Source organism: Lathyrus oleraceus, chromosome 6, assembly GCF_024323335.1.
Source record: "Lathyrus oleraceus cultivar Zhongwan6 chromosome 6, CAAS_Psat_ZW6_1.0, whole genome shotgun sequence".
Classification (NCBI taxonomy): domain Eukaryota; kingdom Viridiplantae; phylum Streptophyta; class Magnoliopsida; order Fabales; family Fabaceae; genus Lathyrus; species Lathyrus oleraceus.
This window is the reverse complement of record NC_066584.1, coordinates 45824141-45848491: the sequence shown is the minus strand read 5'-3', so window position 1 is coordinate 45848491 and position 24351 is coordinate 45824141. Positions and strand designations below refer to the sequence as shown.

The following is a 24351-nucleotide window of genomic DNA, read 5'->3' as shown; positions in this document are numbered from 1 at the left end:
AGGGCAGTCATCGCCCAGTCATCAGCATACAGGCTAGGTAGCATCTCTCTCGTGGCTAGTTCCTCAAACTTTTGTTTCTGAGCTGTTCCTCTGAATTTGATACCCATACGATCAATATGTCCCATCAGGTTAGTGTTAGCTAGAGAAAAGAAAAACAAGAGTTTTAGTCAGGATTTGGCCAAATGCCGAAAGAAGAGAAAAGTTTTTAATAAATTAAAATAAATTAAGAATGAATACTAAACAAAAATTAAAAGAATAATTAAGGAAGATATAGAAAAATAATAATAGAATAAGGAAATAATAAAATATTTGTGGGTTGTTTCCCACTAAGCGCTTTGTTTAATGTCGCAAGCTCGACATAAAAACAATCAATTATAATCTATAATTTCTGGAGGCATTTCGTCTAAGTGCAAGACTTGCGAATCTTCATTGTTTTCTGCATAGTGATAATGTTTTAGACGTTGCCCGTTTACAGTAAATGGTTCCATAGATTTGCCTTTAATTTCTACTGCTCCACTGGGAAAAACATTGGTGATTTGAAAAGGACCTGACCATCTAGATCGTAGTTTTCCCGGAAATAACTTTAGTCTGGAGTTAAATAAAAGGACTGTATCGCCTTGTTTGAAGGTTTTCCTTGATATGCGCTTGTCATGCCATTGTTTTGTTCTTTCTTTGTAGATTCTGGCATTTTCGTAAGCGTCTCTTCTGAGTTCCTCTAATTCACTTATATCAAGGATTCTCTTTTCACCGGCGGCTTTATAGTTTAGATTTAGATTTTTAATAGCCCAATAGGCTTTATGTTCTAATTCTACCGGGAGGTGACAGGATTTTCCATAAATTAGCTTAAATGGGGTTGTCCCTATGGGCGTTTTGTAAGCAGTTCGGTATGCCCATAAAGCTTCTGGTAATTTCAATGACCAGTCTTTCCTTGAAGTGGCGACTGTTTTTTCTAGTATCTGTTTGATTTCTCTGTTAGATACTTCCACTTGCCCACTGGTTTGAGGGTGGTAAGGTGTCGCTACTCTATGTCTTACGCCATACTTAAGCAGTAGTTTTTCGAGTACTTTGGATATGAAATGCGATCCACCATCACTGACTACTATTCTTGGGACACCAAACCTTGGAAATATTATATTCTTAAAGAGTCTAGTTACTACTCGTGTGTCGTTAGTTGGGGAAGCTATAGCTTCAATCCATTTTGATACGTAGTCAACTGCCACGAGTATGTATTTGTTACCGAAAGAGGATGGAAAAGGTCCCATGAAGTCTATTCCCCACACGTCGAAAATCTCTACTTCCAAAACGCCCTTTTGTGGCATCTCGTCACGTCTAGATATGTTTCCTGTGCGTTGACATCTGTCACATTTCTTAATAGCTGCATGTACATCCTTCCATATACTTGGCCAATAAAAACCGGCTTGTAGGATTTTAGAGCAGGTCTTGGATGTACTTGCGTGTCCACCATAAGGAGCGGAGTGACAGTGTTGGATTATATTTTCTACCTCTTCTTCGGGTATACACCGACGGAAAATACCATCGGGGCCTCTTTTAAAAAATAAGGGGTCATCCCAGTAATAATGTTTTATGTCATAGAAGAATCGTTTCTTCTGTTGGTAGGATAAGGTAGGTGGAACTATTCCGGCAGCTAAATAATTGACGAGGTCAGCGTACCACGGTGTAACAGATATGGCTAAGGTAGCTTCTACCTGTTTTTCAGCGTTATTTTCTTCTAAAGTAGCTATAAGCTTATCGTACGAGAAATCATCGTTAATTGATGTTCTTTCCGGTTCAAGATTCTCAAGTCTAGAGAGGTGATCTGCTACTACGTTTTCAGTTCCTTTCTTGTCTTTGATTTCCAAATTGAACTCTTGTAGCAACAGGATCCACCTTAGGAGTCTAGGTTTAGCGTCCTTTTTAGTTAAGAGGTATTTGATAGCAGCGTGGTCAGTGTAGATGATAATTTTGGCTCCGACCAAGTAAGAACGAAATTTATCTAGCGCAAACACTACTGCTAGAAGTTCTTTCTCGATTGTGGCGTAATTCATTTGTGCTTCATCTAGAGTTCTACTTGCGTAATATATAACATGAAGCTTTTTATCTTTTCGTTGTCCTAAAACAGCACCTATAGCGTAATCGCTGGCATCACACATTATTTCGAATGGTTCATTCCAATCTGGTGTCTGCATTATGGGTGTGGAGATCAGTGCTTGTTTTAGCGTTTGAAATGCTTCTAAACATTTATTGTCGAATATGAATTCAGCATCTTTCATCAATAATCCGGTCAACGATTTAGTTATTTTAGAGAAGTCTTTAATGAATCGTCGGTAAAAACCGGCATGTCCTAAGAAGCTTCGTACTTCTCTCACAGTTTTCGGAGGTTGAAGGTTTTCGATTACCTCTATTTTGGCTTTGTCTACTTCAATTCCTCTGTTCGAGATGATGTGTCCTAAAACAATTCCTTCTTGTACCATAAAGTGGCATTTTTCCCAATTAAGTACTAGGTTTACTTTTACACATCGCTCTAGAACTCTCTCTAGCTTTTCAAGACATTCTTCAAAGCTTTGTCCGCATACGGAAAAGTCATCCATAAATACTTCCATGATGTTTTCTAGAAAATCGGTGAATATTGCCATCATGCATCTTTGGAAAGTTGCAGGAGCATTACACAAGCCAAACGACATTCGTCTATAAGCGAAGGTACCAAAAGGGCACGTGAACGTTGTCTTTTCTTGGTCATCAGGATGAATTGGTATTTGAAAGAAACCTGAGTAACCGTCTAGATAGCAGAAATGTGAATGCTTTGCTAATCGTTCTAACATCTGGTCAATGAATGGTAAAGGGAAATGATCTTTTCGGGTTGCTTTGTTTAGTTTCCTATAGTCAATGCACATTCTCCAACCCGATTCGATTCGTTTAGTTATAGTTTCTCCTTTTTCATTTTCAATGACTGTTATGCCTCCTTTCTTTGGTACTACGTGTACAGGACTAACCCATTTGCTATCAGATATAGGATATATGATACCTGCCTCTAATAACTTGGTTATTTCCTTCTTCACTACCTCACTCAGGATCGGGTTTAGTCTCCTCTGGTGTTCCCTAGAAGTTTTACAGCCTTCTTCTAGCATGATGCGGTGCATACAAATAGAAGGACTTATTCCTTTAAGATCGGTGATGTTGTAACCTAGTGCGGTTGGATATTTTCTTAAGATATGCAGGAGTTTTTCTGTTTCGAGCCTTCCTAGGTCAGCATTAACTATCACTGGTCGTTCAAGCTCTAAGTCTAGGAATTCATATCTTAGATTCTTGGGAAGTGTTTTCAGGTCTAAGGCTGGTTTCTTAAGGCATTGCGTAGGGTCCGGTGTTATTGCTAAACATTGGTTAAGTTTGTCTTCTACAAGGTAGTCAGATGATTTGTTTTTTTCTAACTCCGTTTCTTTTATGCATTCATCGATGATATCCATGAAGTAACATGTATCTTCTATTGCAGGTGCTTTCAAAAATTGGGAAAGAATGAACTCAATTTTCTCTTCTCCTACTTCGAAAGTGAGTCGTCCTTGTTTTACGTCTATAATTGCACCGGCAGTTGCTAAGAACGGTCTTCCCAGTATAATGGGTGTAACTTCATCTTCTCTAATATCCATAATTATAAAATCAGTTGGAATGTAGAATTGACCTATGCGCACTGGAACGTTTTCAAGAATTCCTACAGGATATTTTACGGAACGATCTGCTAGTTGCACAGACATTTTAGTTGGTCTTAATTCTCCCATTTCAAGTCTCTTGCATATGGATAAAGGCATAACACTAATACCGGCTCCTAAATCGCATAAGGCTTTGTCAATGACAAATTTTCCTATGTGACAGGGTATAGAGAAACTACCTGGGTCTTTAAGTTTAGGAGGCATATTCTGTATTATAACGCTACATTCAGCGGTGAGTGTAACGGTTTCGCTATCTTCAAGTTTCCTTTTATTAGAAAGAATTTCTTTTAAAAACTTGGCGTATGAGGGCATCTGCGTAATAGCTTCTGTAAACGGAATTGTGACGTTTAATTGTTTTAGTAGGTCGACAAATTTTTTAAATTTGCCCGCATCTTTGGTTTTAATAAGCCTTTGAGGGTAAGGGATAGGTGGTTTATAAGGTGGTGGAGGTACATAAGGTTCCTTCTTTTCTACGGTTTCCTTATTACTCTCTTCCTTTTCCTTAGGTTCACTTTCCTCCTCAGTTGACTTTTTAGAGTTTTGGTTTTCTATCCTTGGGTCAGACGGTCCTTCCACTTCCGTTCCACTTCTCAGTATAATTGCATGAGCGTGGCTTCTTGGGTTAGGTTGGGGTTGGCCAGGAAATGTACCAGTTGGGGCAGCAGTAGGCGCTTGTTGTTGAGCTACTTGTGATATTTGCGTTTCCAGCATTTTGTTATGGGTAGCCAGGGCATCTACTTTACTTGCTAGTTGTTTAATTTGTTCGCCAATGTGTACATTCTGGTTTAGGAAATCTTTATTGGTTTGCTGTTGAGAAGCTATAAAGTTTTCCATCATGATTTCCAAGTTGGATTTCCTAGGGGCGTTATTGTTAGATGTAGATGGGGTCGGCTTCTGATATCCCGGAGGTATAGCTGGGGCTTGATTTGGAGATTGTCCAGGTGCGTATAAAGCATTATTACTCTTATATGAAAAATTGGGATGGTTCTTCCAATTTGAGTTATAGGTGTGCGAGTAGGGGATTCCTTGAGCATAGTTTACTTGCTCCGCTTGGATTCCTGTTAGGAGTTGACAATCTGCAGGAGTGTGACCTTGGATTCCACAGACTTCGCAATTCTGAGTTATGGCAACTACGGTGGCTGGAGGTGATATATTTAAACTTTCAATTTTCTGGACCAGAGCATCCACTTTTGCATTAACATGATCAAGGTTACTTATCTCGTACATGCCAGTTTTCGTTTGAGGTTTTTCCACCATTGTTCGTTCTGTTCCCCACTGATAGTGGTTTTGAGCCATGCTTTCGATAAGTTGGTAAGCGTCAGCATAAGGTTTGTTCATTAGTGCACCACCTGCGGCGGCATCTATTGTTAACCTCGTGTTGTACAGGAGACCATTATAGAATGTATGAATTACTAACCAGTCTTCTAAACCATGATGTGGACAAAGTCTCATCATGTCTTTGTATCTTTCCCATGCTTCGAAAAGAGACTCGTTATCTTTCTGTTTAAATCCATTTATTTGGGCTCTTAACATAGCTGTTTTGCTTGGCGGAAAATATCGAGCAAGAAAAACTTTCTTCAACTCGTTCCATGTGGTGACTGAGTTGGAAGGAAGAGATTGAAGCCATCTTCTAGCGCTATCTCTTAGTGAGAAAGGAAAAAGACGAAGTCGAATTGCCTCTGAAGTGACACCATTAGCTTTAACAGTATCAGCGTATTGGACAAATACGGATAAATGAAGGTTAGGATCCTCGGTAGGATTTCCAGAGAATTGGTTCTGTTGCACTGCCTACAACAGTGAAGGTTTGAGTTCAAAGTTGTTTTCTTCGATTGCGGGTGGAGCAATACTTGAATGCGGTTCATCTTGCGATGGAGCGGCGTAATCTCTAAGAGCACGAGTTGGTTCTGCCATCTCGGGTATCGAAGGGAAAATATTTTTGAAATCAGGAAGTTCTACAGGAGGGAGATTGTTTGCAGCACGATATTCCCGAATTCGTCGTAAGACTCGGAGATATAGTTCGATATCGTTGATTCGTAAGTAGAACGGCTCGCCTTGTGAGCGAGTGTGTGGCATACAAATCAACGAAAGAAAGAAAAGAGAAAGAAAAGCCTTAGTCTCTACAGCGTAACAGAAGAGTTACGATATCGACTAAATAAAAGTCCCCGGCAACGGCGCCAAAAAACTTGATCGCTCGACTTTATGAGTCGAATTGGGGTACAAACTGCAAGTGCACAGTTCTATCGCGTAGTTTTAAAAGATATCGATCCCATAGGGACTTATGAATCGATATACCGTTATCTAAGGTTACTTCGTAAAGCTAAGGCAGGCAATACTTTGATTTTTTGGGGAAAAAGCTAAAACTAAAATAAGATCTAAAATTAATATCTAATAAGCGGATATCGGTATGTAATTCGTCGTAATTAGGGAATCAATTCTTTATTGGTTTCTTGGTTTTAAAATAAATCTTTTCAGTTGACGCTATTGGTTAAAAGTTTTATCTCAAACTCTCGCTCTGTTGAATAAACTATGATCTTATATTAACGTAGCTGTCACTTATAGTTAAGTCAAAAACCACTTTTTGAAAACAATAGAATCCGTAGAAACTCTTTTTAAGAAAACACTAATCGTTTAAACACCCTTATCTCAAACTCTCGCTCTGTTGACTTAGGTTATATAATTAAATTCAAATGCTTAACTCTCGTCCTCACATCCAATCTTTAAAAATACTTTTTGAAAAAGGTTAGAATTTAATTAACTCTAAAAATTGCTCTCGCCCTGATCTAGAATTAATGTCCAATTTACACTGTCCAGTCAAAACCTCAAACTCTCGCTCTATTGATTTTAACTTCTTTATGTCTTTTACTTTCGTACAAAAACTTTGTTATTAAACCTGTAAATTGAGACCGTAAAAAGAGTGATTTTAATTTTAAACTTAATTAAACCAACTTAGTTTTGATTCCTTCATTCCGCTTACTTTACATACCGATACCTAAATAAATCAGCCAGACATGCTAAACAGACTTAAATAAATAACATGCATAAACAGATTCATCGCAGGCAAGTAGCAAAAATTAATAATAAAAACAAGCATATATAAATTCAACAAATAAATAAAGAACCTGAATAATTAAATAGCAGTCTTGAACACTCCACCACAGACCGGTTGAATTTGTTCTTGAGTTCTTCAATCAGGCAGAAAAATAAAACGAAGGAATAAAAAAAACTAGATTCTAACGTAAGGTTAGATCCGGTAAAAGGTACACAATAGTTTCCGGTGTAGAAACTATTGTGCGAAAAATTAATTAAGTGCTAGAAAAGAAAATAGAATTGCAAAAGAAACAATCTAAAAATTATAAAAGAAATACTATAAGGAATATGCTTAAGCTGCTGGAAAAAAAATGCAAAGAAAACGAAAACTGGAAACTGTCTGGAAAGCGTGGAACCGAGGAAGGGTTTGCAAAGCTGGTATTTATATTGGCACTTTCCGTAACGGTCTTCAGAAGTAGTCCGCGTCAAAGGGTCTTCACGTAACGAAGATATAGGCGTGGAAATAGGATTCAGCGTGCAAATAGGACTCAACGTCTCTGAAGGCAAAAATGTAGGGGAATGGTGTGACGTCCGTCACACCATGTGTGACGCTCGTCATACAAGTGTATACAGCGTGACGCTCGTCACAGGCTCTGTGACGCTCGTCACAGGCACAACGCCTGTGCCTTCTTTAGGCTGGGCTTGGCTTTTGCTATTTGTTTCCAAAAACTTCCTTTTGCACCTCCTTTTCTTCCTTTTTTTTACTTTTGCTTCAAATAGACCACCTGAGATAAATAGAAAGGAAATACCGCGTAATATCTGATAAAATGAAATAAATTAAAGTAAATAATAATATAATTTAATTGAATTAAGTCCTAAAATGTGATTTAATTTCATGTTATCAAAGTCCTACCTATCTCCAAAATATATGCATGCATGATCATGTATAGCAAACAAACATGTAATTCAAACAATCATTAATAACATCTCAAAAATCATCATCAAAATGGTTCCACTCTTGAACTAGAAGGTTGTCATTAATCAGGCCTCACTGTAATCCCACCGAATTACTAATCTCAAAAATATAATTTATTAAATAATTATATTACATCTCAAAATGAATAAGGATATGTTATTACTCAACAACTCTAAAATCACCAAAATACTCATGTCTCAAAATGCTATTATATTTTTTATATATAATTTAATAGAGTTCTCAAAACACTCAAAAATAACTTTTATCATGTGCCTACCTTGACCACCCTTAGATCTTGTTGGGCATCATATCAGGTGGTAGAGGTTGAGTCAACTGACGTTGACTCCTTCCCTCTGATGAACCTCACGCGTGTGGGCCTTTATTGGGCCTAAGGTTCTATTAGCGCCCCCCTTTTTACTATTTGATTATAATTTTTTTATTGTTTTGTTTGTACTTGGGCCTTGGGCCATTTCCTTAATTTGTTTACTAGCTCCATCATTCCCATATGGCTCTTGCAACCCCATTTGCATCTTTACTCTTGTTTCCCTTTTTTTTATAGTTATTATTTTTATTTGTTATTTATTTTAATAATATTTTGATAATAATAAAATCAATATTTTTAATGGCCTAAAGTCTTGATCCAATGTCAAATTCTCTTTTTAAAAATCAATTAAAATACCTTTTAAATATGGAATCAAATGCTCGATCATTTTGATTCTATTTCAAAATTAAACGTCTCAATTAGTCAATCGTAACCCTGAATGTTGGGTTGGACGTACTTGTCCCTCGTAACCCTGAATGTTAGTGTGATGACCTTAATTAGCCTACCGTTTGAAAATTAGTCAATCGATTCAAAATGCATTAAATAATCGAGTCGAGTTTACTCTTTCGTGGACGAAAAAGATTGGGTTGGATGTACTTGTCCCTCGTAATCCTGAGTAATTGTGTGATGGTCATAATTAGCCTCCCGCGCGAATAATCGTCTTCCGTTGAAGAAACATGACTTAATTTGTCGCACCAATTTCATAAATAACTCGACTGAAAAAGGTTGGGTTGGACGTGCATGTCCCTCGTAACCCTGAATGTTTGCGTGATGGTCGTAATTAGGCTACCGTTTGAATATTTGTCAATCCCCAAAAAAACATTCTCAACATATCAAACTATTTTCTCGCCCTCGTGCGATTGAAAACCTTTTTACAAAAGAACATTGTTTAGTGCGTTCTACCGCGATACCAACAAACGTTTTAAGCCTCCAATTGCGAGCACAAGCAACGTTTAACTGCTAGAGCGCGATCTAAACATACGTTCAATAAAATCAACCAACCAATACGTATTTTTCTACGAAGAACTACGTTGCTTTGAATTTCTTATTTTACTTGATGATACGTAGGAGCGAGACATGCAATCTTGTTAAGTACCATAATAAAAACCTTTCCGCGACCCCTTTTATTTCCTTTTCAATCTTTTAATCACTCGAAGAAAGCAGATAACGAAAGCTAACACTCTAATCACAAATTTAACTAAATGGTTCCCGTTGAGTACAACGGATGTGAGGAATGTGAATACCTTCCACTTGCATAATCGACTCCCGAATCCGAATTTGGTTGCGACGACCATTTTCTTATTCTTTTAAGGGTTTTGTTGACATTTTCCCTTTCCTTCTATGGAATAAATAAAGTTTGGTGGCGACACTGATAAATCATCCACGAGCATGCGATGCTCGTAGGTCATATTTTTTGCGATACGACAACTGTCGATTTTGCTGGGGACATTGTTTCTGCAAGAGAGAGTCAAACTTAATTTAGTTCAATTTGTGATGGATGTTAATATTGTTTACTTGCTTTCTTCTATCTTTTCTTTATCGTTCTTGTGTTTTTACTGACATTTGTCATTGTTTCCCTTGATACTGTGATGGATGTTATAATTTCTTAATACACTTTGTGAGATAGACTCTACACCCGAGTCTCGAGAAAAAAATTAAGATAGGACGTGGTTGCATAGTTTTGGCCTGCCGAACGTACTTGTCTTGTTGGAGTAACACGAGAACCATATTTAGAGTAGATCTTCTTGAGGATATTGTTGTATGGAAAGTAACTTTCCGATGATGGCAATATTTTCCTATTAGGTTCATGACCCTAAGAATATTTTAAGAACCTGAGACTTCGTGGTTGCATAGTGTTGGCCTTCCAGACGTACTTCTCTTGTTGGGGCAACACGAAAACCATACCTAGAGGAGGTCATCTTAAGGGTATTTACATCTAGCAGAAAAGCCTTCTCTAATCTAACGGGTCGATTCGAAATGGGAATGGAGTTTGAGGCTAGTGGAGCAAGCATGAATAATAAAAGGAAAAAGCCAAAATGAAAATAAATTCAAAGCAAAGCCACCACCACCGAATAGAACCGACGAGTAATATCCTGTCCTTCCCTACCTACTGTATTTAAGCGAACAAGTGTGTTAAGCGAATCACTTTTCGCCAGTGGTACGCACTACATGAAATCAATACCCAGACAACTATGTGCGTAATCTATATATCTATCCTTATTGATTTCTTTCGCCTATGGAGTGTTAGGGTATTGCGAAGCTTCTCACTGGAATAGACTCGATATTAAGCACAAGAGACGCTTGGGCCTATTACAGACAGGCTCGCAAGCTTAACACGATGAGAAGGTTCCCCACTTAACCCGAGTTTTCGGGTAGAGTAGTGGTCTCCATGCGCCCATCGGTTATAGCCGCTCGCTAGTTGGGGGCAGGAGACAACCTTTAAGATAAAGAAGGTCTACTGGCCCGGTACGGTGTGGTTTTGTTGGATTTCTCCGTCCGCGTACTTTCACTGGCCCTTTGAATCGATCCTGAAAGACTCCCCCATAAAGAGAAGGTTATCCGCTGTTTAAGCTCGAAATCTGAACTTTCACAACCACCAACAGGAAGACAAGCCAGTCAGTATGGGAAAAAAAGTATTTTTCTAGTCAAGTTCCAACTCTAGATAGGGAAGGACGACGAAAAGCACGAGTTTACTTTGAGGTAAAAAAACCGACGGTGCCTAATCTCCTCGGATATCATCGGCCATCGTTCTCATCGATGCGATGACAAGACATGTCACACCATCCCTCGCTGCCCTAACTCACCAATCCCTAGCATCTACCTAAGTGGTATCCTATCACGGAGGCTAGTAAGTAGGCTTTTCTCATATTTGTCACTCTCCACCCAGTATATCCTCCAATGGAAGGGGTACTATCCAATTGTAAGTAGCTTGATTACTGTCTGGCCTTTATCCCTTGCTCATAAAAAACGGATATGGGAAAGGTTGGTGAAAGTGTAAACTAGTGACCTCGAAATATAGGTGGGCCATATCCAGTCCAGAATGCATTAGACTGACTGCATTGGTACTGAAACATCTGATCAGGCCGTCTGGGGTATATGATATGACAGGTCGTTGTACTAATGATCGGTAGGTGGGACTGATACCTAACTCGGGTATCTATCCCCGTAGAGGGCCCCCATTCAATGATCAGATATGTCCATGGGATTAGGTATGAAATGGGCCATACCAACTTGTTGCTTGAACAAGTCCTAGTAGTAGGGCTCCTCATATGGTTAGCCTCCCTGACCCGTAGCGTAGATTTTTGAATGGGATTGGGAATCTATTTTAGTATTAATCGAATTTCAGAGGGGGTTCCAATTCATATCCGAGCGTTGGTGCACTTCCCATCTGTTCCCGGGCTTTGACGTAAGGCCTGTAGATCGAGCCTCATATCCCTGACTTCAGAGTCCTACGGTCTTCTTTCTTCTCCCTAATTCTCCGTGAGAACGAATCTTAACCCTTGCTTGGTCTTTTTCTTCCTCCTGACTCTCACTTGGAAGCAAGAGATGAAGACGTAGGCCTTCCTTATGATCGATCACCCTTTCCCGATGGTCCATTAAGTTTTTCTTTCTTCACTTCCTTTCTGTTGCTGCTAGGATAGATGCGGAAATCTGCCTTATTAAAGAAGAGAAGATAAATCTTATAGAAAGTGGTTTCCAAGTAATAGTAGAGATTTCACTTTTCTTTCTCGTATAGTTTCTAGAAGCTGCTCGATCCCCTTCCCGAAAAGATATTACTTCGAGCTTAAAATTATCTAAGTCAAAGCTTATGGTTGCTTATAGGCAGTAGCTAAGCGCGCTGCATCGCCTTCTTCTTCCATTGAAGGAGTGTGAACTGTTCAAGACACCCGATAATAAAAATGAAAGGAACAAGAACAATAAAAAAAACAAAAAGTACGCACCTACTAGAACAACCGGGATCCATTCGTAAAAGATCAATATCAATATAAGATCAGTTGTATCTTCTACGACCTGACATTCTTCCAACAATCTCTTCCACAAGAGTGCTATAATGGCAAAGAGCTGTATCCACTTGAAACTCGACATTACTTACTTATCATACACACCTAGCCCGGGGCACTTTCAGCCGGTGGTAGTGGTTCCTAACTTGGTTGGAGCTTAGGCCACTAGAACGCGTCTTTAATCTAGTTCAGGAAGGAAGTCTGGCACTCATCTCAGTCTCAGGGACATGCCCAGAAGAAACAACTGGTGTCAGGTTTTCGGGAATTGAATCAGGATTGTCTTGTGCCAGAACTGATTGCACTAGGAGAAGAAAGCCAGTTGTTTATTCCCATTCCCTTTAAGTCAGGGATTCGTTTAAAGCCTTTCGCTAGCATTACAACAGAACATGATAAATGGCATCCATCAGATTCATTAGTTGCGGACGCATAGGAATTCTTTCTTACTGTAGCCACACAGAGATAAAATTAGATTTCATAGTCTGTCGCTTGTTGAATCAATTGTATTCCGATAGCGCAGCAACTCGTGTTGTTTATTCCTTTCTTAATCCAGCATCCAGTAGGTCGCTGAATATGGGATGCCCGAACGCCAAAAAGGCTATCCGAGATACTATACTCTTTGGTTCCCTCCCAAGCAAGGCTAGAATCAAAGGAGGAACTCCCGACTCAAACAAATAGGTGTGATATCGAAGTGGACTCAATTGTCCAATATCTTCTCTTATGCTATTATTTTGTCGAGTACTCAAAACAAGATGAACAAGCGAGAGGAAAGAACCTCACATAAGCAAGCAGTTCGGTCTACTCGCTTTTGGCTTGGGCTTTGCGAATGGAACTTGCATTCTCGAAAAACAGGGCTCGTTCACTTGGCTTCTCACTTCGTAATGCTAGAGGAATGGTTGACCTAACGCATGAACCAACTATCCAAGATTCTGCCTTCCACTTTTAAAACATTGGGAAGGGGTCGGGCTTTCACCGGATTCGAAAGGGATCGTCAAGCCAAGCAAAGATTCGATTGCCGGTCTTTAATGCAATAGGTCGGCAGGCAACCGAAAGATTAGGGATTTGAGCTTGCTTTTCTGATTCTACAGGCAAGCGGGAATGTCAAGTGGGTTTTGTTATATACGCAATGTCATGGATGGATTTAATAATGGAAGGGAAGGGCTTATGAACCGGGAAGTTACCCCTTGGTAGGGGGCATCAACATAACTCTTGTTGGGTAGAGAATACGCCGTCACTGATGACTTTCCTGCTTGACTTCCCGCTACGCCCCTTAGCCATCTCTTTTCAAGTAGTAAGTAGCTATACAATACGAATCGGCTACCAGTACCTATTAAGTTAAGTTAAGACCGCTCGAGTTCTTGAGACCGGGGAGGGGCACCCCCAGTGCAGGGCCAATTTCAGTGCCGGTTGGAGACCTGGTTCGAGATGCATATCTTGAAAGAGAGCCATAACCTCGCCCAACATCCCTTCCTTTTCAATAGTAAATTCGAGAGCCAAAGCCAAAAGCTTAATTAAAAAGCAGTTGATCTTGATCCAATTCCCGATGCATAGGGGGAAATCTGGTTGAAGCCCCCGGTCATTTTTAGTAGTGCTGCTCGCTATAAATATATTTTTGAGGACAACTGACGTAAAAAATTGTAGTTAATTATGAATCTTCTTCTCAGGAAGACCATCGAAGAAGAGCATATCCACCTTGAAGACCTTCTGGAAAGTCGCCTATGGAAAGAGCATACCCAACCAATATGAGCCTGTCCGAGACTTGCCATTCCCATGGAAGAAAGTTTCCCTACGTATTGATTCATTACCGACTGAACGAAATATGCTTGCTTCTATTCCCTCCGAGCGATTAACCGTGATTGTATAGCTCTACGGAATCCCCTGGGGAGTTAAGGGATAGGTGAAAGAGGAGGGGGTGGAAGAACTACTTCAAGTCATCCATAAGATTCCATACCTTTCTGGCTATACGAAAGGGCGGAATGGATCATCAGAGGGTGGAAATTTACTCCAATTGGAATACTGGCTTTTCCATAGGGATTGCATGCCCATTTTAGGGATTAATCACTTCACGGGAGAGAACACGAGGGATGAGCGACGATCGGCCTACGTTTTGACTAGTCATCATCGGTTTACCCGCTTGCTGAAACCACCATCCATAGTCGATTGGATGGTTGGATAGCCACTCAACTCTTCACTATACTTGCTGTATCCCACTCCCCTCTCTATCTCTCTCGACCCATTCACCGGAGTATGTTGGGCTGGAATGCCTCCATTCTCATATCTTTATGATCTCTGGGCCTTCCGGCTATGAGATATACCCGGCGCAGAAGCATATTCATGCATAATACTCAAATAATAATTTCCCCTCTCCATATAGGGGTAGTGTTGGTGTAAGCCCTAGAGGCCAATACTTTTGGTACTTGTATCGAATTATTTATTAATTAATAAAAGGCTTTTTCTTTATTATGTTTGATTAATAAAGTCCCTAGAATAGCTAGTCCGTTTAATGTATCAAGTATGACTTAATCATGAGATCACATTAAACATAAGGACACTATTCTTAAAGTATCCGTAGTCGAGCTTTATTGTGAAGTGGGATAACATTAAAGCATTAAGACTATTATGTTTGTAGACTGATGATCACATCTCATGGATCATAGATAGAGAGTTATCAAGTCTTAAACATAGATATGAATATTAAGAGTAATATTTATACCGGATTGACCCGCTGTGAGAATACTATATAGAAATTTATGCAAAGTGTCATAAGTTATTCTCGTGGTGATAATGGTGTATACCACTCTTCGACCTGAAACCACTATGAATCCTAGATGTAGAGTCGAGTGTTTTATTGTTGATCCAACGTTGTCCGTAACTGGATAACCATAAAGACAGTTGATGGGTACTCCACGAAGCATGCTGAGGGACATGAGTGACCTAGATGGAATTTACCCATCCTGCGTAACAGGATAAATGTCTATGGACCCAATATTGAACTGGATAAGGATGACACGGTCTATACCTTGTGTTCAATATAGACATAAGGGCAAAAGGGTAATTATATACATAATTATTATCACAGAAGGACTTGTCAGATCACATGACATTTTCGTGACTTTGGTAGCAGTGATGTGTTGCTAGATACCGCTCACTGTTTATTATGTTAAATGTGTGATCTAATATAATTGTCAACGTCGCGAAAACCTACAGGGTCACACACAAAGGACGGATTGATGAGAGATAGAGTAACTAAGGAACATCATAAGGTACGGTGTACTTAAGTAGAATACGAAATATGGTAAGGTACCAAATACTTAAGTGATTTTGGCATATTATGAGATATGGGCCAAAATACACTTAAGTGGGCTTTTAGCTTGAAGCCCACACAAGTGGTTCTATAAAATAGAACCCTTGGGTAGAAGCATTGTCACTCAGACTCAAACTCAAGTGAAGACTTGGAATTTCGTTTCCCTCTCTCTCTCTCTCTCTCACTCAAATCCTTCATTCGTACCAGCTAGCACTGAGATTGAAGGAACCCGTTCGTGTGGACTGAGTAGAGACGTTGTCATCGTTCAACGTTCGTGATCGCTCAGTGGATTTGTATCCAAGGTTTTGATCGTTACAAGAGATCTGCACCAAAGGTTTGAATCGCCACAAGAGGTAACGATTCTATCACTGATTATGCTCATTCGTAAGGATCACTAAATGGAGAAATTTTTAAATTCCGATGCGCCTTGGATGGCAATTCTCCTTCAGTGGTATCAGAGTCTGGTTACGAAATCATGAATCTGATAACTGTTTATTTTCTGTATTAATACGATTAAAGACAGAATGAATCAAAAATTAAATTAAGATCGATCAAGTTATATATATGATATATGTAATCCTGATGCAAAATACATTATATATGATATAGTGTTCTCGTTTCGTTCATTCAAACACTCAATGGTTGTTTTCCTTTGAGCGATCAATGGTCGTTTGCTTCTTGATCCGACATTAGTATGGTGAAGCAATGACGTGTTGATCAATCATACTGAATCAACAATCGAGATGTGTTTGACGGTCTGAAATTGGTGCATCAGGGTTAGTGACGGCACAAGGGTTGTGTTGTCAAGAGAGTTATGCGATTGGGGTCATGACTGCACAAGAGTTGTGCTTTCTAAACACTTTTTGGAACAGTGTTAACCGGTTAACGCATATGGTTAACCGGTTAACGCAATACGAAATAAATTTTTTAACATTTTTCAAACAGTGTTAACCGGTTAACGCATTTGGTTAACCGGTTAACGCAAGACGGAAAACAGTTTTCCAAGAGATTTTCAAACAGTGTTAACCGGTTAACGCATTTGGTTAACCGGTTAACGCAAGGCTGAAAACAATTTTTGAACAGATTTCAAACAGTGTTAACCGGTTAACGCATATGGTTAACCGGTTAACGCAAGGCAAAATTCACCCGTTCGGCTAACTCTGCGTAATGTGATCGGTCGTCGAGATTTAATTTGGTTTTAATTAATTAAAAGAATTAAAATTGATAATAATAATAATAATGTGTTTATTATTGTCTTGTGGTGATCGGTTATGGCCTTAGTTTTCCTTTATTTTGTTTTGGTTTTTAAAATACGACCTGCGTGTCGTGCCTCTCTTTTAATCTCTCAATGTAACTTCTTTTCTCATCTCACTCCCTCGTATGTAAAACGAGTTTCCTTTATGTAATGTAATGATATGAAGAAAGCAAAGAAGTCAGTGCCAAAGGAGGACAACCTTGAAGATCTTGCTTGGAGAAACTTAGATCGGTGTTAGGTTAGCCTAGGTTCTCTCATTGGCTTGGGAGAACAATTGCGCTAGGGGCCATAACTGTTTCATTATGTATGTATGTATGTTGATGCATGTGAGAGGCGATTTATATGATAAATAAGCCGGTGAGATCAGAAAAATTGCAATTCCCTCAAATTAAATATTAAGTTTATGCTTTCCTAGTTTTAACACTCATCAAGACTAGTATCGGATAATGTAGGTTTCGCCTATGCGAGGTGCATGTTCTATATTAGTAAGGTGTGATAGGATAATTGTAATATCCAACTGTTAAAGCAATGGGCCAAACTTAACTAAACAAATTATAATAATATTATATGTGTTTGCTTTCCAAGTTTTAGCACTCATCAAGACTAGTATAGGATAATGTAGGTTTTGCCTACGCGAGGTGCATTTTCTATATTGGTAAGGTGCGATGGGTTAATTGTAATATCCAACAGCTAAAACGATGGGTCAAACTTAATTATAATAATATTATATATGTCTAGAAGCAAGAGTTGGGAATGATCCATATGATGGATTGGAATAAAGAGTTATTCACCCAACTGAAATTTTCTAGAGTTGTATGAGATACAATTGGAAGGAGTTCCTACCTAAATAACCTAGTTTTGTGTAATCCGCCTACGTGGACTTAGAACGAAGTGAAATATGGATCTCAACCCACTAGAAAATCTTCCAACGGGATTTTCCGAATCAGATGATGAGGGTCATTTGTTTTGAGTAAAATAGTGGGAGCATATTTAATTAAAGGCCTAATTAAATATGTCAATGATACTTATATTTTCATTAATCCTTATGTAGATTACCATGACAACAAACACCTCTAACAACATCTTGCGATCAATCCTTGAGAAGGAAAAATTGTCTGGGACAAATTTTCTAGATTGGTACCGAAACATGAGGATTGTCCTCAAACATGATAAAAGGGAAATACAAGGAATTTGTCAAACCCAAACCCATTATTGCTGCTTTGAAGCCTAGTGGAGGCATAGCAAAAGAAGGCACCTGCTTCCATTGCGGTAAGACCGGACACTGGAAGAGGAACTGCCCAAAGTATCTGGAAGATAGGAAGAATGAAGTAGAGACTCCAACTTCAAGTATTTTTGTTATTGAAATTAATTTATCTACTTCTGCATCATGGGTATTAGATACTGGATGCGGTTCTCACATTTGTACAAATGTGCATGGACTAAAAAGGAGTAGAGATTTGGCAAAAGGTGAAGTCGATCTACGAGTTGGCAATGGAGCAAAGGTTGTTGTCTTAGCCGTAGGAACTTATGTATTGACTTTACCTAGTGGTTTAATAATTCAGCTAGAGAACTGTTATTATGTACCTGCAATTAGCAGGAATATTATTTCCGTTTCTTGTTTGGACAAGTTTGGTTTTTCATTCATAATAAAGAACAATTGTTGTTCAATTTATTTGAATGATATATTCTATGCTACTGCACAAATGAACAATGGACTATATGTCCTTGATCTTGAAATGCCTATTTATAACATTAATACTAAAACGATGAAACCTAATGAGTTAAATCCAACTTACCTTTGACATTGTCGATTAGGCCACATAAATGAGAAACGCATTTCCAAACTCCATAAAGATGGACTGTTGGACTCTTTTGATTATGAATCATATGAGACATGCAGATCTTGTTTAATTGGAAAGATGACAAAGTCTCCATTCACAGGAAAGGGTGAAAGAGCTAATGATCTTTTGGCCCTCATACATACTGATGTATATGGACCACTGAACATACCAGCCAGAGGAGGTTTTCAGTACTTTATCACATTTACTGATGATTTTAGTAGATATGGTTATGTGTATTTAATGAAACACAAATCAGAGTCCTTTGAAAAGTTCAAGGAATTCAAGAATGAAGTACAAAACCAACTAGGTAATAATATTAAAACTCTTTGATCAGATCGAGGTGGTGAGTATTTAAGCCTAGAGTTTGATGACCATCTGAAAGAGTGTGGGATCCTATCCCAACTTACTCCTCCTGGAACACCCCAATGGAATGGTGTATCTGAGAGAAGAAATCGAACCCTGATAGACATGGTCCGATCCATGATGAGTCACGCCGATCTTCCAAACTCCTTTTGGGGACATGCACTATTGACAACAACTTACACACTTAACCGTATTCCATCCAAAAAGGTTGAGAAGACACCATATGAGATATGGAGTGGTAAGAAACCACATATGTCTTACATGAAGATTTGGGGTTGCGAAGTTTATGTGAAACGACAAATTTCAACTAAGCTTGAGCCCAAATCTGACAAATGCTTATTTGTGGGGTATCCTAAAGAAACAAGAGGGTATTACTTCTACAATCCTTCAGAGGGAAAAGTGTTTGTCGCTCGGACTGGAGTTTTCCTAGAAAAGGATTTTATTTCCAAAGGAATCAGTGGGAGGAAAGTAGAGCTTGAAGAAATTCAAGAATCACAAAGCATCGATACACCTATGGAGGAATTAGAGCAGGAAACACAAGTAGTTGTGGAAGAGCAACCTGCTCAAGTAGAACAAGACCAGCGTAGGTCAAGCAGGATACGTCACCTACCTGAGAGATATGGATATCTCATAACAGATCAAGGTGATGTATTACTCATGGATCAAGATGAGCCTGTGACCTACCAAGAGGCTATAACTGGTCCCGAGTCTGAGAAGTGGCTAGAAGCCATGAAATCCGAAATGGATTCCATGTACATAAACCAAGTTTGGACCTTGGTAGAGCCTCTTGTAGGAGTTAACCCTATAGGATGCAAGTGGGTCTTCAAAAAGAAGACTGACATGGATGGTAAGGTACATACCTATAAGGCAAGACTGGTTGCAAAAGGATATAAACAAATTCATGGGGTTGACTATGATGAAACCTTTCCACCAGTTGCAATGCTTAAATCTGTTCGAATTTTACTTGCTATCGCTGCATATCATGATTATGAAATATGGCAGATGGATGTCAAAACTGCTTTCCTTAATGGGAATCTTCTTGAGGATGTGTACATGACACAACCTGAAGGATTTGACATACCAGAAGAAGCCCAAAAGATATGTAAGCTACAAAGATCAATTTATGGATTGAAGCAAGCTTCCAGAAGCTGGAATCTTCGTTTTGATGAAACAGTAAAACAATATGGATTCATCAAGAACGAAGATGAGCCTTGTGTCTACAAGAAGGTTAGTGGGAGCATGATCGTTTTCCTGGTATTATATGTAAATGACATATTACTCATTGGAAACGATGTCCCTACCCTGCAACAAGTAAAGTCTTGGTTGGGGAAATGCTTTTCTATGAAGGACCTAGGTGAAGCAACCTATATATTAGGAATCAGAATCTATAGAGATAGATCACAAAAACTGTTTGGCCTAAGTCAGAGTACATACATAGACAAAGTGCTGAGACGCTTTAATATGCATGATTCCAAGAAAGGATTCATACCTATGCAACATGGCCTGTGTCTATCAAAAACACAATCCCCTTCAACTAAGGAAGAAAGGGATCGCATGAATAAGATTCCATATGCACCTGCAATAGGATCTATCATGTATGCCATGTTATGTACTCGACCAGATGTCTCGTATGCTTTAAGTGCAACGAGTAGGTACCAATCTGATCCTGGTGATGCCCATTGGGTAGCTGTCAAGAATATCCTTAAGTACTTGAGAAGGACTAAGGACTCATTCTTGATATATGGAGGTCAGGAAGAGTTGGCTGTAATTGGTTACACCGATGCTAGCTTCCAGACAGATAAGGATGACTTTAGATCGCAATCTGGTTATGTGTTTTGCTTGAACGGTGGCGCTGTGAGCTGGAAAAGTTCAAAGCAAGATACAGTTGCTGATTCTACAACCGATACCGAGTATATTGCTGCCTCAAGTGCAGCAAAGGAAGCTGTTTGGATCAAAAAGTTCATTGGTGAACTTGAAATAGTTCCTAGCATTGTGGATCCCATTAGTCTCTATTGTGATAACAATGGTGCTATCGCACAAGCTAAGGAGCCTAGATCTCACCAACGATCCAAACACATACTCAGGCGTTATCACCTCATTCGAGAGATAATAGATAGAGGAGATGTGAAAATATGTAGAATACCTACACTTGACAATATTGCTGACCCACTGACAAAGCCTCTTGCACAGCAGAAGCATGATGGTCATACTAGATCAATGGGCATTAGGGGTATGCATGGTTGGCTCTAGTGCTAGTGGGATATTGTTGGTGTAAGCCCTAGAGGCCAATACTTTTGGTACTTGTATCGAATTATTTATTAATTAATAAAAGGTTTTTTCTTTATTATGTTTGATTAATAAAGTCCCTAGAATAGCTAGTCCGTTTAATGTATCAAGTATGACTTAATCATGAGATCACATTAAACATAAGGACATTATTCTTAAAGTATCTGTAGTCGAGCTTTATTGTGAAGTGGGATAACATTAAAGCATTAAGACTATTATGTTTGTAGACTGATGATCACATCTCATGGATCATAGATAAAGAGTTATCAAGTCTTAAACATAGGTATGAATATTAAGAGTAATATTTATACCGGATTGACCCGCTATGAGAATACTATATAGAAAGTTATGCAAAGTGTCATAATTTATTATCATGGTGATAATGGTGTATACCACTCTTCGACCTGAAACCACTATGGATCCTAGATGTAGAGTCGAGTGCTTTATTGTTGATCCAACGTTGTCCGTAACTGGATAACCATAAAGACAGTTGATGGGTACTCCACGAAGCATGCTGAGGGACATGAGTGACCTAGATGGAATTTACCCATCCTGCGTAACAGGATAAATGTCTATGGGCCCAATATTGAATTGGACAAGGATGACACGGTCTATACCTTGTGTTCAATATAGACATAAGGGCAAAGGGGTAATTATACACATAATTATTATCATAGAAGGACTTGTCAGATCACATGACATTTTCATGACTTGGGTAGCAGTGAAGTGTTGCTAGATACCGCTCACTGTTTATTATGTTAAATGCGTGATTTAATATAATTGCCAACATCGCGAAAACCTACAGGGTCGCACACAAAGGACAGATTGATGAGAGATAGAGTAACTAAGGAACATCATAAGGTACGGTGTACTTAAGTAGAATACGAAATATGGTAAGGTACCAAATACTTAAGTGATTTTGGCATATTATGAGATATGGGCCAAAATACACTTAAGTGGGCTTTTAGCTTGAAGCCCACACAAGTGGTTCTATAAAATAGAGCCCTTGGGTAGAAGCATTGCCACTCAGACTCAAACTCAAGTGAAGACTTGGAATTTCATTTCCCCCTCTCTCTCTCACTCAAAGCCTTCATTCTTACCAGCTAGCACTGAGATTGAAGGAACCCGTTCGTGTGGACTGAGTAGAGACGTTGTCATCGTTCAACATTCGTGATCGCTCCGTGGATTTGTATCCAAGGTTTTGATCGTTACAAGAGATCTGCACCAAAGGTTTGAATCGCCACAAGAGGTAACGATTCTATCACTGATCATGCCCATTCGTAAGGATCACTAAATGGAGAAATTTTTAAATTCCGCTGCGCCTTGGATGGCAATTCTCCTTCAGGTAGGAATCCCTAGAAGAGGATAGAAGGTCATTTTGTCATCGATGGAAAAGCATGCGTGATAAGGATACTCCTCTATGCGAATGTTCTAGCTTTCAAAGGACGGGGAGGAGGAAGGGAGTTTCGGGAACAAAGCCCCCGGATTTAAAAGTGAAGCCCTACCCTAGTAATATCTTTTCCCTATCTAAGCTATATCAACATAGCCAACTATAAAACTAATGCGCTTGTCAATGAATTCTTGGTGTAATACGTAAATGATTGGTGTCATAATTTTTCACTGATCAGTCTCATCCGTGTAAGAATTAGGAATTCCTCTTCCAACTCGTCCCGGAATTGGCGTTATGACAAAGAACAAGAAGAACACAAAAGGAGGAATTTGTCCAATAGTAACAAATGGTGCCTCCACAGGTTGACATCCGATCCAACCTAGTAGTAAGCGATCCGCCAAAAGCAACCAAAATATTCCTTGGTGAATAGGGCGAAAACTTGAACTACGCACGTACATACTTTTAAAAAAAGGTAAATCCAACAGACATATAAAAACAGGTGCTATTGCGGCTACACCTCACAATTTGTCAGGTATACTACGAAGAATGGCATGGATCGGTAGGAAATACCATTCTGGCATAATATGAGGCGGGATGGGCATCAGATTAGCAGGTATATAATTGTCGGGATGCCCTAAAACATTAGGAGCATAAAAAATCCAAATGGAAAAAAAGACAGCAAAAGCTACCCAACCTACTAGATCCTTTACATAAAAATAAGGGTAAAAAGAAATTTGATCCATCTCTGAATGTACACCCAATGGATTATTTGATCCATATTGATGCAATGCGGCCAGATGAAGAAGACTGGCGCCTACTAAAATAAAGGGGAGTAAATGATGAAGACTAAAAAAATGATTTAAGGTGGCATTGTCCACGGAGAAACCACCCCAAAGCCAAGTAACTATGGTATCTCCTACTACAGGTATGGCGCTAGCTAAGCTTGTAATTACTGTAGCTCCCCAAAAGCTCATCTGACCCCAAGGTGGTACGTATCCTGTAAAAGCTATCACAATCATTAATAGGAAGATTACAACTCCGAGACACCGAACAAATTCCCTAGAACTGCTATAACTCGCATGATATAGACCACGAAAAATATGAAGGTGAACCACAATGAGAAACATACCTGCCCCATTAGCATGCATATAACGGAGCAACCAGCCCCTTTCAACATCTCTCATAACGTGTTCTACGCTATTGAAAGCTAGATCCACATGAGGTGTGTAATGCATAGCTAAAAAAACGTCAGTCACTATCTGAATTACTAAACAAATACCAGCTAACGAACCGAAGCCCCACCAATAACTAAGATTGCTCGGGGTTGGATAATCTATCAAATGTTGATTAAGCGTGGATGATATAGGTTGTTTTAGAAGAGATAATCGTTGGTTCCTTATAGTCATTTTTTTATCTTTCCTATCGTGACAACTCAGTTCCCCCACCTTTTTTCGTTCTGGGGCCCTACTTAAAAAGAATAAAGAATCAATTATTTATAGTACCTTTTCTTTCTTCCACCTCCGAAGGATGGAGGGGGTATACAGCGAAAGAAGCGAGCGTCGAAGGGGTCGGGTCATCCTGGGTTACCGAAGAGTCGAACGACTGCTCGGTGACCGAATCTGAGGGGTTTTTACCGCTTTCTCTTCTCCCCAGCACTCTCGATCATCTTAATGCAACAAAGCAAGCTTAGGAATGAATCTAATGGAAATTTAGGTCTCTGTCCGCTTGGAAGATTTTGATTTCCTCTTCGGTGAAAGAGGGCAAAGGTGTGTGGGAGAAATAATTCTAAAAGGAGAGAAGATTTCGTCCACCAAGCGGGACAGAGTGCGACCTCTAAGCAATTGGAGGTTCTCGCCCAGGCTCAATCCCACACTCTGACTTCAATAAT

The 24351-nt window shown here is 39.3% G+C and overlaps 1 protein-coding gene and 1 non-coding gene across 2 annotated transcripts; one reads left to right on the top strand and one right to left on the bottom strand.

The window, feature by feature from the left end:
• The first annotated feature begins 5127 nt into the window (after positions 1–5127).
• Positions 5128–5234, top strand: LOC127099656 (small nucleolar RNA R71). The gene has a single exon (XR_007794136.1). It is a non-coding gene; the product is annotated as a small nucleolar RNA R71 (small nucleolar RNA).
• A 17260-nt stretch (positions 5235–22494) lies between these two features.
• On the bottom strand, positions 22495–23869 carry LOC127095540 (cytochrome b). Its single transcript, XM_051034216.1, is given in 1 exon segment — positions 22495–23869. A coding segment is annotated over 1 exon segment (1179 nt). The 3' UTR covers positions 22495–22690.
• Positions 23870–24351: the final 482 nt, after the last annotated feature.